This window comes from Chlorocebus sabaeus, chromosome 1, assembly GCF_047675955.1.
Source record: "Chlorocebus sabaeus isolate Y175 chromosome 1, mChlSab1.0.hap1, whole genome shotgun sequence".
Classification (NCBI taxonomy): domain Eukaryota; kingdom Metazoa; phylum Chordata; class Mammalia; order Primates; family Cercopithecidae; genus Chlorocebus; species Chlorocebus sabaeus.
Window position 1 is genome coordinate 14,856,378 of NC_132904.1, and position 16,402 is coordinate 14,872,779.

At 37.7% G+C, this 16,402-nt stretch overlaps 1 protein-coding gene across 1 annotated transcript; it reads left to right on the forward strand.

Annotated features, from left to right (window-relative positions):
* The first annotated feature begins 2,447 nt into the window (after window positions 1-2,447).
* Window positions 2,448-8,906, forward strand: LOC103235152 (olfactory receptor 5B3). The gene is made up of 2 exons (XM_037999286.2): window positions 2,448-4,475; window positions 7,821-8,906. The coding sequence occupies exon 2, from the start codon at window positions 7,844-7,846 to the stop codon at window positions 8,789-8,791; it is 948 nt and encodes a 315-aa protein (XP_037855214.1). The 5' UTR covers window positions 2,448-4,475; window positions 7,821-7,843; the 3' UTR covers window positions 8,792-8,906.
* The last annotated feature ends 7,496 nt before the right edge of the window (window positions 8,907-16,402 follow it).

Consider the following 16,402-nt stretch of genomic DNA (forward strand, 5'->3'; position numbering starts at 1 on the left):
GTTCAACATCATTAATTGCCTTGGTTCATTTAATGTTGCTTATAACAGGATGCCTAAAACTAGATAGTTTATTTTTAAAAAGAAATTTATTTCTCACAGTTTTAGAGAATAAGTAGTCCAAGGTTGAGGGGCCACATCTGGTGAGGGCCTTCTTGCTGGTAGGTACTCCCTGCCAAGTCTCATAGCAGCACAGGGCGTCATATGGTGAGAGGACTGAGCATGCTAGCTCAGATCTCCTCTTTTTATAAAGCCACAAGTCCAAGTCCCATGAAAACTAATTAATACATTAACCCATGAATTCATTAATCTATTAGCTTATGAAGGGATCTACCTATTTATGAGAGCTCAGCTCTCATGACCGAAACACCTCTGTAAACTTTCACCTATATAGGAAGTTAATCAAGTTTGGGAAGTTTGGGAAGTTAGTGGCCATAGTTCTTCAAATATTTCTTACTAACTTTTCCTTATTGGACCTCTCATTCTTGCACTCTATTTGTGCTCATGTTGGTATACTTGACAGCATGCAAGAGGTCTCAAGCTCCTTCCATTTTGTCTTCATTCTGTTTTCCTTTCTTCTCCTGAGACCAGATTGCTTTAATTGACATGTCTAGAAATTCACTGATTTGGCCAGACATGGTGACTCACGTCTATAATACCAGTACTTTGGGAGTCTGAGGCAGATGGATCACTTGAGCTCAGAAGTTTGAAACCAGCCTGGACAACATGACAAAATCTTGACTGAAAAACAAAAACAAAAACAAAACAAAAAAAGAAAATGTATCCAGGTGTATTGGTGCATGCCTGTGGCCCCAGCTACTTGGGAGGCTGAGGCAGGAGGATCATTTAGAGCCAAGAGGTGGAGACTGTAGTGAGCCATGATTATACCACTGTACTACAGCATGGGTGACAGAGTAAGACTTTGTCTCAGAAAGAAAGAAGGAAGGAAGGAAGGAAGGAAGGAAGGAAGGAAGGAAAGAAGGAAGGAAGGAAGGGAAGAAAGGACAGAGGGAGGGAGGGAAGGAGGGGGAGAGGGAGGGAGGGAGGAAGGAAGGAAAGAAATCCACTGATTTGTTTTCTTCTTTTGTCAAATATTGTTAAAACCCTCTGGTGAATTTTTATTTCACTCATTGTAATTTTCAGCTCCAGAAATTCTGATTTTTTACAAGTAATTTGTATTTTTAATTGATATTTACTATGTATTGAAACACTGTTGTCCTAGTTTTCTTTAGTTCCTTGTCAATTTTTCCCCTTAATCCCTTTGAGCCCATTTAAGGCAATTGATTTAAGATTTTTGTCTTCTAGGTATAAAGCTTATGCTTCCTCAGGACAATTTCAGTTTTCTTATAAATTGGAAATGGTTTCTTGATCCTTCATATGTCTCTCATTTTTGGTTGAAAGTTTGACATTTTTAATATTATAATATGGTAGTTCTGGAAGTCAAATTATCTCCCCTCCTACCCCCAGTTTCGTTTGTTTTTGCTTGCTCTGAGTGCAGTTGTTTATTTAGTGAGTTTTATTAAAATATTTGAAAGAATGTATTTATTGTCATATGTGGCCTCTGATGTCTTTGTTTCTTTACTTGTGGTCACATAGCAGTTTAACAGATACTTCCTAAAAATGTCATGTGAGGTCACCTTTTTCTTGAATCATCATTCTCTTTGTTTCTGTAGATCCTTGACTATTTTCCAGAGTTCAGACAAAGTTGATTGTGCCAGCTTTTGCTTGCTTTTTTGTGTTTCTGTGGAGTAATAGGCCCTTAAAATATTCTAATCTGTCATTTTTCCTGCCCCCATCTTAGAAGAAACTGGTAACTGCATTTACAGCCCACTGAATAATTTAGATTAATCTCCATCTCACTATCCTTAATTTGATCATAACTGCAAAGCAATTGTCGTATAAGGTATAATTTATCAATTCCAGGTATTAGAATCTGATATTTTGGAAGATAAATATTCAGCATCCTACAGATTTATTTCTTACTTATGCTACTACATTTCTGTCACACAGGTTGTCTGGCTAAGTGAAAAGCTGTATGTGGTCACTCAAAGACACCTGCTGATGAAGGTATCATTATCTGTTTCTGCACCTGCTGGAACATTAAGCCTTTTGATTATCATAGCAGGAGATAAGATAACTGGAGAGTAGTATGTATGTTTCAAGCAACATTACAATTTTTTCTATAGTTCATTATCTAGGACTATTACATGTCCTGCCTAGCTGGAATGGGGCATACACATGTAGAAAAGCAGGTGGATTGTTTGTGTGCCACTATTTTTGTGACCTATCTATGGAAAATATTATAAATAATAAATATTAATATTTAACCTATTGAACACCTGATATGTGTTAGAAAGTGTGCTGTGCTCTTTAAATATGTCATGTGATTATCTTTTTGAAAATCTTACGTGAATGACAAGATAATATTTTCTTCTTCCTTACAGAGGAAGCTGAAATTGGAAAGGCTACATTTCTTACTCAAATTTGAGGTGAAGCAACCATGGTACACAGAACAAATGTTAAACCATGACACTTGCTTGTACTAAGAAAGATGTGATAAGTCTGCTTGGGAGTGTAGTGTGGGCTCGGAAGCAACAGTGCAAACAATGAATCCGTGCAAAAGGATGAATCTGTCTCCTTTGTTGGAAAAGAAAAGCATCCCTAGGCCAGAACTGTGGTGATAAGGTAGGTAAGTGTTAAGAAAATTCTTAAGGAGATGTCTTAGAGAAAAACAAAAAGAAGTAAAAAAAAATTAAATTACAAAATTTTTAAATATAAAATGCCGATACAGAGGTGAGACAATTTGAATGGACTGCTAGTGGGAATTCAAAATAATAGAGTATCTTCAGAAAAGATGTTGACAGTTTCTTATTCAAATAAACATATGCCTACCATACAACAATTCAGTCTGACTCATCAATATTTACTCAAATGAAATGAAAATCTATGTTCACCTCAGAAATCTTTTCTTTTTTTGAGACAGACTCTCACTCTGTCACCCAGGCTGTCATACAGAGGCACAATCTTGGCTCGCTGAAGCCTCCACCTCTGCCTCCCAGGTTCAAGCAATTCTCCTGCCTCAGCCTCCTGAGGAGCTGGGATTACAGGTGCCTACCACCATGCCTGGCTAATTTTTTTATTTTTAGTAGAGACTGAGCTTCACCATGTTGACCAGGCTGGTCTTAAACTTCTTACCTCAAGTGATCCACCCACCTCAGCCTCCCAAAGTGCTAGGATTACAGGCATGAGCTACAGTGCCTCGCCCAGAAATCTTTAATGAAATGCTTAGATCAGCTTTATTTCTACTCACCAAACTCTAAAACCAGTACAAATGTTCCTCAGTTGCACAATGAGAAAAACAATCTATAATGTCCACATAATGCAATATTCTTCTACAATAAAAAAGATTTAACGCTGACATAGGCAACAATATATATGGGTTTCAATTGCTAAGTGAAAGTGAAAGATGCCAGACTCAAAGACTACATATTCTAGGATTATATTTAAAGACATTCTAGCAAAAGCAAAAATATTTGGACAAAAACAATTTACTTGTTGCCAGGATAGTGGGTGGGAAAAGAGGTTACCAAAAAGTAGGCTTAGAAAATGTTTTTAATGTAATTGTTGTAGTCATTATGTGACCATATATTTGACAAAATTCTTAGAACTATACAGTACAGTGTGTATTAATACTGGGTATTACTGTATGTAAATTATGCATTCATTAGAGAATGAAAAAAGAAATAACAAATTTAATATGCACACAAATTATGTGCGTATATTAAAAATAATAAGCTTGATCCCCACTGGCAGCTTTAATTGCTTCTTCACCAGGAAAGTAGAATGAGGAGCTGTAGATCCTCTCACAGGGAACATCTCCAGAGATCTCCATGCCCTTATAATTCTCCTCGTATCTCCATATATTAGCATATGAAATCCCAACATGACTCCCAACATGATGTAGTTTTAGAGAGACCACACTGTGTACAAACCTCCACGGATCATCATTTATTCATCTAAAGGATAATTGTTTTTAGTTCATGCATGCCTTCTGACCTGAGGCTTTGCTATGAACCTTCAACCCTGCTCAGGGAAAACATCCCAAGTTAAAAATTACATTGACTGACTTTCACACGATGATCCCTTAGCAAGATGTTTTATAGCCCTCACTTACTTGTTATTTACAGATGCAATTCTGTGAATTATGTGAGAGAGGTAATCTTAACATGTTTATTTTCTCGAGAAAGGGGAAGATAAGTAACTCCTTTAAGTTCCCAGAAAGAATTAATAGGAGATTCAGGACTTGTTCCATCTTAATGCTCTTCCCTTTATTTTTCCATGCCTGGAGACCTTGAAACCTGTTGACCAGTACCTGAAAGCAAGCTTCTCCAAACATATTAGTGCAATATTCCATGGCTGATTTTCTGATTACAGACAAACTATTCTGTATTGACTGTTTCTGCTCATCCAGCTGTAAGGTAAGTTTCTATATCTAAGAAACATTTTAGAGAGAAGTGTAACTCATGCAAAAGCAGTGGGGCAGCTACACCTACTATAAGTTATTTGAGGGCAGAAATAGGTGTTTTCAACATTTTTTTCTAAAATACTGAGGTGGGCGTAGGGCATAAATGTTCCATTATAGGAAATTTAGTGGTTCTTATGAAACATGCTTCTTCCTCCAAAGATATGAACAAAAGATAAGATAGATGATATAATTTTATCTGTTCGTTATGTATTGGCTTCTCATGAGCAGTAAAAAAACAAAAACAAACAAAAAAGAGTGAAATGTTCATTCTTTAAACTACGAAAGGGTGTTAAATGAATTAACAAGCTATGACCTGTGTTTTAATTTTTTTTAATAATCTCATTCTTACTATTATTAGCACATCTACATATGTTGACACTGATGTGGCTGAAAGTTTTGACTTTAGATTGAAGACGGATTTAACTTTTGAATCTTGACTCAAACTAGCCATATAATTTTGGAGCATCACATCACTTCTCAAATTCTCAATGTTCTTAATGATAAAGTAATAATAACAATAATAATACTTAACTCTCTCTCTCTCTCTCACATACACACACACACACACATACACACACACATCATTTATATATAAAGTTTTTATTATTGGTAGAACATAGTGTATGCTAAAAGCAGTCATGTTTGTTAAAGTTAGCAACATAACATCTTCATACCCCAGGCTTGGGAAGTGAAGTTGCCAAGTGTTTCAGAGAAAGACAGTAGGAAACAGTAGTTAGTATTGGTTGGATACCCTTCTTCTAAAGACCCCAATCCAAATACAAAGATTTAAAGTATTGTTCCTGATTTCATTCTTATTTTCATGGCTGTGTAATATTCCATGGTGTATACGTACCACAACTTCTTTATCCAATCTACCACTGATGGGCACCAGGGTTAATTTTATACATTTGTTGTTGTGAATAGTGTGCTGATGATCTTATAGGTACATGTGTCTTTTTTAAAAAAGTGTCCAACTTTAAAGTTCAGGGGTACACATGCAGGATGTACAGGTTTGTTACATAGCTAAAGATGTGCCATGGTGATTAGCTGTACAGATCATCCCATCACCTAGGTATTAAGCCCAGTATCCCTTAGCTTTTCTTCCTGATGCTCTCCCTCCTCCTACCCACCACCCTTTGATAGGCCCCAGTGTGTGTTGTTCTCTACCATGTGTCCATGTCTTTTCATCATTCAGCTCCCACTTAAAAGTGAGAGCGTGCAGTATTTGATTTTCTGTTTCTGCACTAGTTTGCTGAGGATAACGGCTTCCAGATCCATCTATATCCCTGCAAAGGAGATGATCTCGTTCTTTTTTATGGCTGCGTAATATTCTGTGGTGTACATGTACCACATTTCTTTATCCAATCTATCATTGATGGGCATTTAGGTTGACCATACGTATTTGTCTTTTTAGTAAATGACTTATTACCTTTTGGGTATATACTGGGTCAAATAGTAGCTCTGTTTTAAGTTTTTGAAGAAATCTGTACACCAGATTTTTGGAATACTACATAGCCATAAAAAATGAAATCACATCCTTTGCAGCAATGTGGATGAATCTGGAGGCCATAATCTTAAGCAAAGTAACACAATAACAGAAAACCAATACCTCACGTCCTCACTAATAAGTGAGGGCTAAATGATGAGAACACATGGACCTAAATATGGGAACAATAGACACTGTGGACTAATAGAGAAAGAGAGGGTGGGCTTAAGAACTACCTATCAGATGGTATGCTCACCACCAGGGTGACAGGATCCATACTCCAAACCTCAGCATTATGCAATATTCCCACGTAACAAATCTGTACATGTAACCCTTGTATCTAAAATGAGCATTGAAATTTAAAAACAACACAAATAAATAAATAATAAAATATTGTTCCTAATCAAGAATAGATTTAAAAAAATATTTTATCACATGGAACTTGCCACCAAATCAGATCTGTGAGTTAAATAAAGATAGCCCATAAAGTAGGAAATTTTAACCCTTAATCTTTAACTATGGAATAACAGTAATAAGAGAAAGAATGGCTTTAGGAAAAAGAAACTTTTTTACCCACACTAAAATGTGGATTTCAAGGGAGAAATTAAGAAAAAGAGAGGCTCACGTGAATTTTCCGGAACAGACAATCATTTGCTTGAAGGAAGAACAACCTGAAAGAAACACAGAAAATCTCAGTGGTCCTAGTATGGAGGAAAAGAAAATTGGAGATGGGAGCTTCAATATTTCAAAACTCACCCATGCCTGCAGTCCTGCTTGTCACCATCCACTTTTATAAAACTAACACAAAGATTATCACCCATCCTAATAGTATTTAATATTATAACTAGCACTCATTAGGCTGTGCTTAACATCTAGCATTTTTAATGGATTATCTTATTTAATTCTCACAATACTACCTCAAAGTAGGTCACATTACTGTTTTAGTTTTACAGAAGAAAATGTGATGTTTAAGGGAATTAGATTAGAACCAGTGGTCCCCAGGTGGTAAGTGGTGGACTGACATGCCTCTCTTCCAAGAACTCAAGCTCTGTACCTGCCGTATCTGATTATAGGCTTCTCTCAGAATGTTTTCTGCTAGTTGAACATGCCCCTAATAACCCAGTTATCCCACCACTTTCACTATGTGTATATTACTCGCTTACTTCATTGTGAAACCCAAAACACTGAGTTTGTACCAAAGGAGACAATGAGTGATTGTAAATTGAGTTGTATTCAATTTGATTTAAATTCAGTTTAGACCATTAGACTTAGGAACCATTGAGCATGGGTTCAAAAGTTGGCATGGATCCAAACCATTTATACATGGTTTGCACTTGTATAAATATGAATATGTTACTCAACCTCCTGTGCTTCATAATTTAAATGAATGCAACAACTAATCAAATACAAAATATCGTTGCAAGGAAATAATGAATATATATCTAAAATGTCTAGACAAGTTCTTGGCAAATTAGCAATATGCGTCAGCTTTTACGGTGCTCAGGAAAGGTGAATTGACAGACAGATGCATCTAGACGAGTCATCTTGATCAGGTTAGTAAATTTTCTACATATGAGTTTACAAATTTATAATATCTAAAAATTGTGCAAATAATCTATTAAGATTCTTCAGTTTCAACATTATGTAATTCTGTATAATTAATGCACTATCTTTGGTTGTCAAGGCCACGTTTTTTCTAGGAAATCTTGAAGTACAAGTTATTGCTACAATAAAGGAATACATATTGTACTTATACTTTTCAATTTTAATTCAATTTATTTATCACATTGTTCCTTTTTGTATTGCTACAAGCATCCTGTGAGTCCCCCAGAGCAATGATGGAAAATAAGACAGAAGTAACACAGTTCATTCTTCTAGGACTAACCAATGACTCAGAACAGCAGGTTCCCCTCTTTATAATGTTCCTCTTCATCTATATTATCACTCTGGTTGGAAACCTGGGAATTATTGTAGTGGTATTCTGGGATTCCTGTCTCCACAATCCCATGTACTTTTTTCTCAGTAACTTGTCTCTAGTGGACTTTTGCTACTCTTCAGCTGTCATTCCCATCGTCATGGCTGGATTCCTTACAGAAGACAAGGTCATCTCCTATAATGCATGTGCTGCTCAAATGTATATTTTTGTAGCTTTTGCCACTGTGGAAAATTACCTCTTGGCCTCAATGGCCTATGACCGCTATGCGGCAGTGTGCAAACCCCTGCATTACACCACAACCATGACAACAAGTGTATGTGCTCGTCTGACCATAGGCTCCTACCTCTGTGGTTTCCTGAATGCCTCCATCCACATTGGGGACACATTTAGTCTCTCTTTCTGTAAGTCCAATGAAGTCCATCACTTTTTCTGTGATATTCCAGCAGTCATGGTTCTCTCTTGCTCTGATAGACATGTTAGCGAGCTTGTTCTTGTTTATGTTGTGAGCTTCAATATCTTTTTAGCTCTCCTGGTTATCTTGATATCCTATATATCCATTTTTATCACCATCCTAAAGATACACTCAGCTTCTGGATACCAGAAGGCTTTGTCCACCTGTGCCTCTCACTTCATTGCAGTCACCATCTTCTATGGGACTATTATCTTCATGTACTTACAACCCAGCTCCAGTCACTCCATGGACACAGACAAAATGGCATCTGTGTTCTATACAATGGTCATCCCCATGCTGAACCCCCTGGTCTATAGTCTGAGGAACAAGGAAGTGAAGAGTGCATTCAAGAAAGTTATTGAGAAGGCAAAATTGTCTCTAAGATGGTCAGTTTAACATTGTAGGATGCACCGTAACCTAGTTTCATTTCTCTCGGATCTTCTCCATGTTCTGAATCACATTTAAGGTCCACAATCAAGTTAAATTCCTGAAGTGATTGCCATGCCTGTTTAAAAGTCTATTGTCTAAGTAAAAAGAAACATTATGTCCAGAAATGTAACACCTGGACAAGAATGGCTAAGACATCTTGGGGCTTCCTTGCCAAAAACCTTAAAGATATTAATGTATTCACTTATTCTACATGCATTTTTATCTACCACATGTCAATGCAAATATACATAAAACCAGAGCAAAAACAAGTCCATTAATAAAAGTACATGAAGGTTTCCCATGAAGTGGGGAATTTTCCATAGGTGTGGAAAATGTGCCCAGATTAAATGTAATGTGGCAAGTTCTGATGGTTAATTTTATGTGTCAGTTTGACCACATTAAGGGATGCCCAGATAGCTGCTTAAACATTATTCTGAATATGTCTGTGAAAGTGTTTCCAGAAGAGATTAATATTTGAATCAGGAGACTGAGTAAGGAAGATCTGCCCTCCCCAGTGTGGGTGGCCATCATTCAATCTACTGAGGGCTCACCTGAAAAGAACAAAAAGGTGGAGCAAGGATGAATTGTGTCTCTTCTTGAGCTGGGACATTCATCTTCTCTTGTTCTTAGACATTTGAGTTCTTGGTTTCTCGGGCCTTTGGCCTCCAGGCCTTATACAAGTTCCACAACCCTGTCCTGACCTTTCTCAGATCTTCAAACTCCAAATTACTCTACTGGCCTTCCTGGTTCTCCAGTTTGCAGACAGTATATTGTGAGATTTCTCAACCTGCATATTCACATGAGCCAGTTCCCATAATAAATCTCCTTTTCTCTCTCTCTCTCTCTCTCTCTCTCTCGGTTCTGTTTCTCTGTAGAACCCTGAGTAATATACTAATATTTAATAAAAATAATTTAAATACTTAATTTGGGGAGTAGAATATAAAGTTGAACCTAATGCTTTTAAATTTATTTCACTGAATACTGTCCCCAGGAGTCCTCATTTTGTTTAAAAGAGAACATATTATTAAATGAAAGTATATGCTTTTCCTTGGCACATTTTATCAAGAATATGTAAATATAGCATCTCATATGAATTAATATTTGTGTCATTACTGATTTGTAGAAGCAACATGTTCATGTTTTAAATTTGAAAAGGATAAAATAACTAGAGTACGAGAAAAATTGAGTAAAAGTATTTCTTTGTATATTGCTACCAACTTTTACAGTGTTTACAAAATGTAATGAGAAACAAAAAAATGTACATTTTTCTTTCTGCAAATGCTTTGAAATTGTTAATTCTGCTCCTTCATTCTTAGTTTAGTTGACATACATCACCTTTTGCTGCTTCACTTGTGTTTTACTCCATTTCGTCCAGCCTGCTCTCCTTGCTGTTTTTCACAACTCCAAGCCTGCTCCAACCTCAGGGCCTGTGCACTTGCTACTCTCTATGCATAATATTTCCTCACTCCATTCAGGTCTTTCCTTAAATGTGACCCAGTCATAGAGTCCTTCCTTCACCACCTTTACAAAATAATCCCTCTCCCCACCCCATGTACACTGCCCCTCATCTCGTGTTATCCTTCCTTATTTTTACTCACACTCTCCTGTATATTTATTCTCTTGTTTACTATATATCCTCCTATCCAACTAGAAGGCAAACTTCATTAAAGCAGTGAATTTTTTTTTTTTTATAAGATCTTTAGTACCTAAATGAGTGTGTTTCCTAGGAGATTCTCAATAAGTATTTGTTAAATGAATGGATAAAATAATTAAGCTTTGAGTCTAATTGTATCAATATGTTGAACCTTTGAACCATTCATGATTATAGCAAACTATCTATTATATAAGCCCACTATTCAGACATGTAGTTCATTTCAAAAGACACAGATAATTTCTTTGCTGAAACATTTTTACCTATATTCTAAGCACTTTTTCTCTAACTTTTAGACACAATCGTTTCCTGAAAATTCTATCATCAAGTAGTTCATTTGAAGCCATCTCATAATTTTTACTTAGATGTGATGTCTCATTAAGTAGAAAATAATATATCAAATAAATACTACTTAGTAAATCATAAAAATACATTAAATGTGAAATTATTTAAGGTTTAACATCTGATTATATTTGAAAATTACTTCATACACATAAATTATAGAATTAACTGAAATGATTCTAAACGTCCATGTGGAATATAAACATGACAGTATCTGTCAGTAGCAAACATAACATAAATTCAATAGGCTGTTATAATGCACAATCTTTATGCATCCTGATTCCTGGAACCTTTCGATGTTACCTTATATTGCCTAAAAGGACTATGTAGAGGTGATTAAGGTGGAGATAATATTGTGGATTATCTGTGTGAGCCCTAAAGGCCCACATATGTCACTATCATAAGAAGACAGAGAGTTGTGATGACAGACAAAAGAGGAGTCGGCAAAGTGACCATGAAAGCAGAGACTAAAGTGATGTGACCACAAGACTTGGAATACCTGCAGCCACCATCAAATGGAAGAGGCAAGAAATAAAATTCTCACTTATAGTTTATGAAGCAAGCAGGCCTTGCTAATGTGCTGATTTCAGTCCAGGGCCACTGATTTGGCACTTCTGCCTTCCAAACTGTGAAAGTATAAATACCTGTTGTTTGAAGCTTCTTGGTATGTGACGTTTTGTAACAGCAGCTGTACAAATCTAATACAAACACTTGCCTGATTTCTCCTATGTCATAATCTTATATTATGATGGTACATTTGTCAAAACTAAAAAAAGAAAGGTTGACACACTATTACTTTAGACACTTCAGACCTTATTCTGATCTCACTCATTTTTCCACTCTTTTCCTCTTCTTGCATTTAGTTGTCAGGTTTCCTTAATCTCTTCTAGTTATGACAGATTGTCCATCTTTCCCTGTGTTTTGAGGGAGTACTGGTGAGACATTTCATAGAATGTCTGAAATGGAAATTATGTTTTTCTGAGGTTTTCTCATTATTTTCCTGGGGCTGTACTGTTTTTCAAGTAACATCAGTGATAAAATTTCTCTTCTAGCACATCGTATCATGGACACATGCTATCAACATGACTTATCAGTGATGAGTTTTACATGATCACAGACGTTAGGTAAAGTTTGCTTAATTATCTCTCATAGAGTTACTTTTTGTTCCCCCTTTCTCTGCTCTATTCTTTAGAAACAAATCATTAATTCCAGCTCACACTGCTGGTGTGTGGGAACTAAGCTCCACCTCTTGCTGAGATCAGTGTTTAAACAACTTATTTGGAGTTTTTCTGTAAGCAAGATTTGTCTCCTTTCTCATTTATTTATTTATAATCATCATTTATATTAGCGCATTCTGGTTTGTTTACTTTATACTGGATTATAAGGCAATACTAGGTTTTTGTTTTATTTTTTTTGGTCTAAATGTTTTCACTTTCATCCTTTGAAGCTCTTTCAGAAGGCCCTTATGTTCCTTTGACATTGTTCATCCTTTGTGTTTTGTTTTTATTTTATTTAGAATATGTCCTTACTTTAGGGCATTACATGATGCTCTAAACTCATCTTGTATTTTTCCTACTGCTGTCACAGAGTCAGCTACTTCTACAAAGAGGCTTCTTTATTTTGATAGAGAATGGTGTTTACAAGCCAACATCTGGACAGAGGGTGTGCTTGCTGTTACTGCTGTTTCACTTCTTCTAGGCTCTTTTATCAAAAGAACTAAGTATATATTTCTGTACCCTGTAAACAGAGCAAACCATATTTATTCCTAAATTTATTCATTATATTAAACTAAATATGAGTTCATACTGATGTCTCTGTTGGGGCTTAGAAAATGACGCCCCAAAGTATGGCACTTTGTCATGACGGGTACTTTGAACAAAAAGACATTGGAAGGCCTCAGAAGAAGCCTCAGAACGAAAGTCTTTCTGACCTTCCCCTGTCCTCCAGTCTCTTCCCCTCTTTCTTCCCCAAAGTAGGTCAGAAACCAGAATTACTGTTCTCCATGGTGGACCATAGAAACTAGAACTCCTTTTCCCCAGAGCAAGCCATAAAACCTAGAAATATTACTCTTTCTCCCACCTTTCTTTCTAGGAGCTTGTCATAAAAAAATGGGCTCATATGCTTGTTGGCCACATGTCTGTCTTCTTTTGAAAGGTGTCTGTTAATGTCCTTTGGGCACTCTTTAATGGGGTTGTTTGTTTCTTGTAAATTTGCTTAAGTTCCTTATGGAAGCGGGATAGTAGACCTTTCTCAGATGCATAGTTTGCAAATATTTTCTCCCATTCTGTAGGTTGTGTTATTCTGTTGATAGTTTTCTTCTGCTGTGCAGAAACTCTTGGTTTAATTGGATCCCATTTGTCAACTTTTGCTTTTGTTGCAATTGCTTTCTTTGTCCTTGTTGTGAAATCTTTGCCAGTTCCTATGTTCAGAATGCTATTGCCTAGGTTGTCTTCCAGGGTTTTTAGAGCTTAGGGTTTTATTTTATTTTATTTTATTTATTTATTTATTTTTTTGAGACGGAGTCTTGCTCTGTCGCCCAGGCTGGAGTGCTGTGGCCGGATCTCAGCTCACTGCAAGCTCCGCCTCCCGGGTTTACGCCATTCTCCTGCCTCAGCCTCCCGAGTAGCTGGGACTACAGGCGCCTGCCACCTCGCCCAGCTAGTTTTTTGTATTTGTTTAGTAGAGACAGGGTTTCACCGTGTTAGCCAGGATGGTCTCGATCTCCTGACCTCGTGATCTGCCCGTCTCAGCCTCCCAAAGTGCTGGGATTACAGGCTTGAGCCACCGTGCCCGGCCGAGCTTAGGGTTTTACATTGAAGTCTTTAATCCAACTTGAGTGGATTTTTGTATAGGGTTCAAGGAAGTGGTCCAGTTTCAATCTTCTGTGTATGGCTAGCCTGTTACCCAGCACCTTTTATTGAATAGGGAGTCCAAAAACCACATGATCTCACTTAATAGGTGGGAACTAAATGATAGGGACTCATGGACACAAAGAAGGGAACAAAAGACACTGGGGCCTACTTAAGGGTGGAGGGTGGAAGGAGGGAGAGGATCAGAAAAAAATAACTATTGGACATAAATAACTAGCCTTAGCATACGGGTGATGAATTAATCTGTACAACAAACCCCCGTGACACAAGTTTACCTATATACAAACTTGCCCATGTACCCCCAAACCTAAAAGAAAAGTTACAAAAATAATTGACTCTCATTCCAGAGAGGTCCTGCCCGATACCTGGAAGGAAGAAATGCTACCACAGAGAGGCCAAGAGGAATCTGAACAGACAGGCCTTGCTGGGTTTTCTCACTATTACCATTAGGTCATGTACCTTGTCCAGTCACATTTCCACATGCAGTCACACTTCCACGAACCTAAGCATAAAAACAAACAATTTTCCCTGGATCTTTGAGTCTTCATTCCTGAAGGCTCCCGTGTCACATAGAATTTTGATTAAATTAATCGGTTATGCTTTTCGCCTGTTAGTTTGTCTTTGTCAGTTTTATCTCAGACCTAGCCAGGAACCCTAGAAGGGTTGAGGAACCTTTTCCTCCCCTATGTCTGTGACACTAATTCAGTTTATTCCATCTCCAGCATAGGAGTAAAGCAGTTCCATAATTGTTAATCCATACCTCCATGAGAAACAACTTTAGCAACTAAAGCACAGTATTTTTGCAAAATTTATTTTTAACTTCAGGGCTTCTGGTTAGCACATTGTTTTTCCAACCTTACTTAGCTTGGCTTTTTTTTCCCCCCTCATCTCCTTTCAGTGAAGTAAAGTCATACATTTATAATAAAATTAGATTTTTTTTTCACAGTCTGTTTAATTCTGGAATTCCCCTGTACTCTTGGTTGATCATTTTTAATTTGTATGCGATACATTCACTCTTTGCTACGTGTAGTTCTATGAGTTTGGACAAATGCAGGCATGTGTTCACCAGCAGAGCACCATAGAAAATATCTGATTCATCCTAAAATTTCCCTTTGCATGCTTTTTATAGACAATCACTTCCAACTCCCCCAACCCTTGGAAATCATTGATGTTTTTACATTTCTATGTTACATGAATGGAATGACAATATGTAGCCTTTGGATTTTCCTTCTTTCATTGTTAAAAACCACTGTCCCACTGCTAGCTGCTGCCACCAGGGCCAAATCACAAGCCATTGGCAGTGATCCTGCACCCTGGTCACCTCAATAGCAGGGCCTCTGTGCATGGTGACCCACGGTCGCCACCTGGGGCTAAAGCACATGCTGCCCAACTGAACTGAAAAGAACTCAGCAAGACTGCTGAGCAACCACTGCCACACACACCCAAGCATTCCACTGGGGGCCTGAGGATTACCCTGCCTCTGCCTACCACGGCTGGCACCACATGCACCACCAAGGCCCTGAGAACAGGCCCATCCAGCCCAGCTTCACCCCTCTGAGCTCTGGAGCTCTTGGTCTGAGGCCCTAGTGTCTGTGGATCACCCTTCTCTATCCTACATCACTGGTGGCACCTGAGCACTCTTCCTGGGAGCCGGAGGATGAGCCTACCCAACAGGCTGCAACCACCACAGCTGGAACTCACTCACAGGCACCAACCTGCAAGCCTGGGGACTAGCCCACTCAGTCTGTCACAACTATGGCCAACACCAGTGCAGACCACTCGGGAGCCAGAGGGTTGTCCCATCACTGACACTGTCATTGTCCATGCCACATCCACTTCCCAGGGGCTTGAACTTACCCACCTGCCCTGCCCAGCCTACTGCTGGCACCAGAGCAAGCAACCTGGAGGTCCAAGGTCCAAAAATCAACCTGCCTAGACAGGCTAACTTGGGAGCCAGTGTTCACTGCCCTGGGACCCAAGAATAAGCATGCTTGGCATGCTGCTGCCACCTCTGGGGCCCAAGGACTGGCTCACTTGACATCCTGCCCCCAACAAAACCTCACCACAGCCTCCACTGACAACCACATTCTAAGCCACTGAGAAAATCACAGATATCACTGACTCTGTTTACAAGTCAAGAAATCATACAGATTTTGCACACAACAAGAGTCAAAGACAAAGTACCTTATCCGACCAACACCATATATGCATTTTGAGGAAAAAGTTCCCTATGGAAGCACATCTAAAAAAAAAGGTGGAAGAAGTGACTGTAACACCAGATGCAGAAATATCAATGTAAGAACACAAGAAACATGAAAAAGCAGGACATATGACACCTCCTAAGGAACACAATAATTCTCCAGCTATAGATTCCAATGAAAAAGAAATTTATGGAATACTCGAAAAATAATTTGAATGATATTAAAGAAGCTCAGCGAGATAGAAGAGAACACTGATTTAAAAAATCATGAACATAATTCAGGATATGAATGAGAAATTTACTGAAGAGATAGATATCGTATATAAGAATCCAAACAGAAATTTGGGAACTGAAGAATTCATTAAATGAAATAAAAAACTGCATTCAAAAACTTCAACTAGATCAAGCAGAAGAAATAATTTCAGAACTTGAAGACAGATCTTCTGAAAAAATACAGACAGATAAAAAGTTTTTTAAAAAGAATAAAAAATAATGAACAAAGCCTACATAACATA

Bases quoted from the DNA above. Each gene is read 5' to 3' on its own strand.
- LOC103235152 (XM_037999286.2), top strand. From the start codon at position 7,844: ATGATGGAAAATAAGACAGAAGTAACACAGTTCATTCTTCTAGGACTA.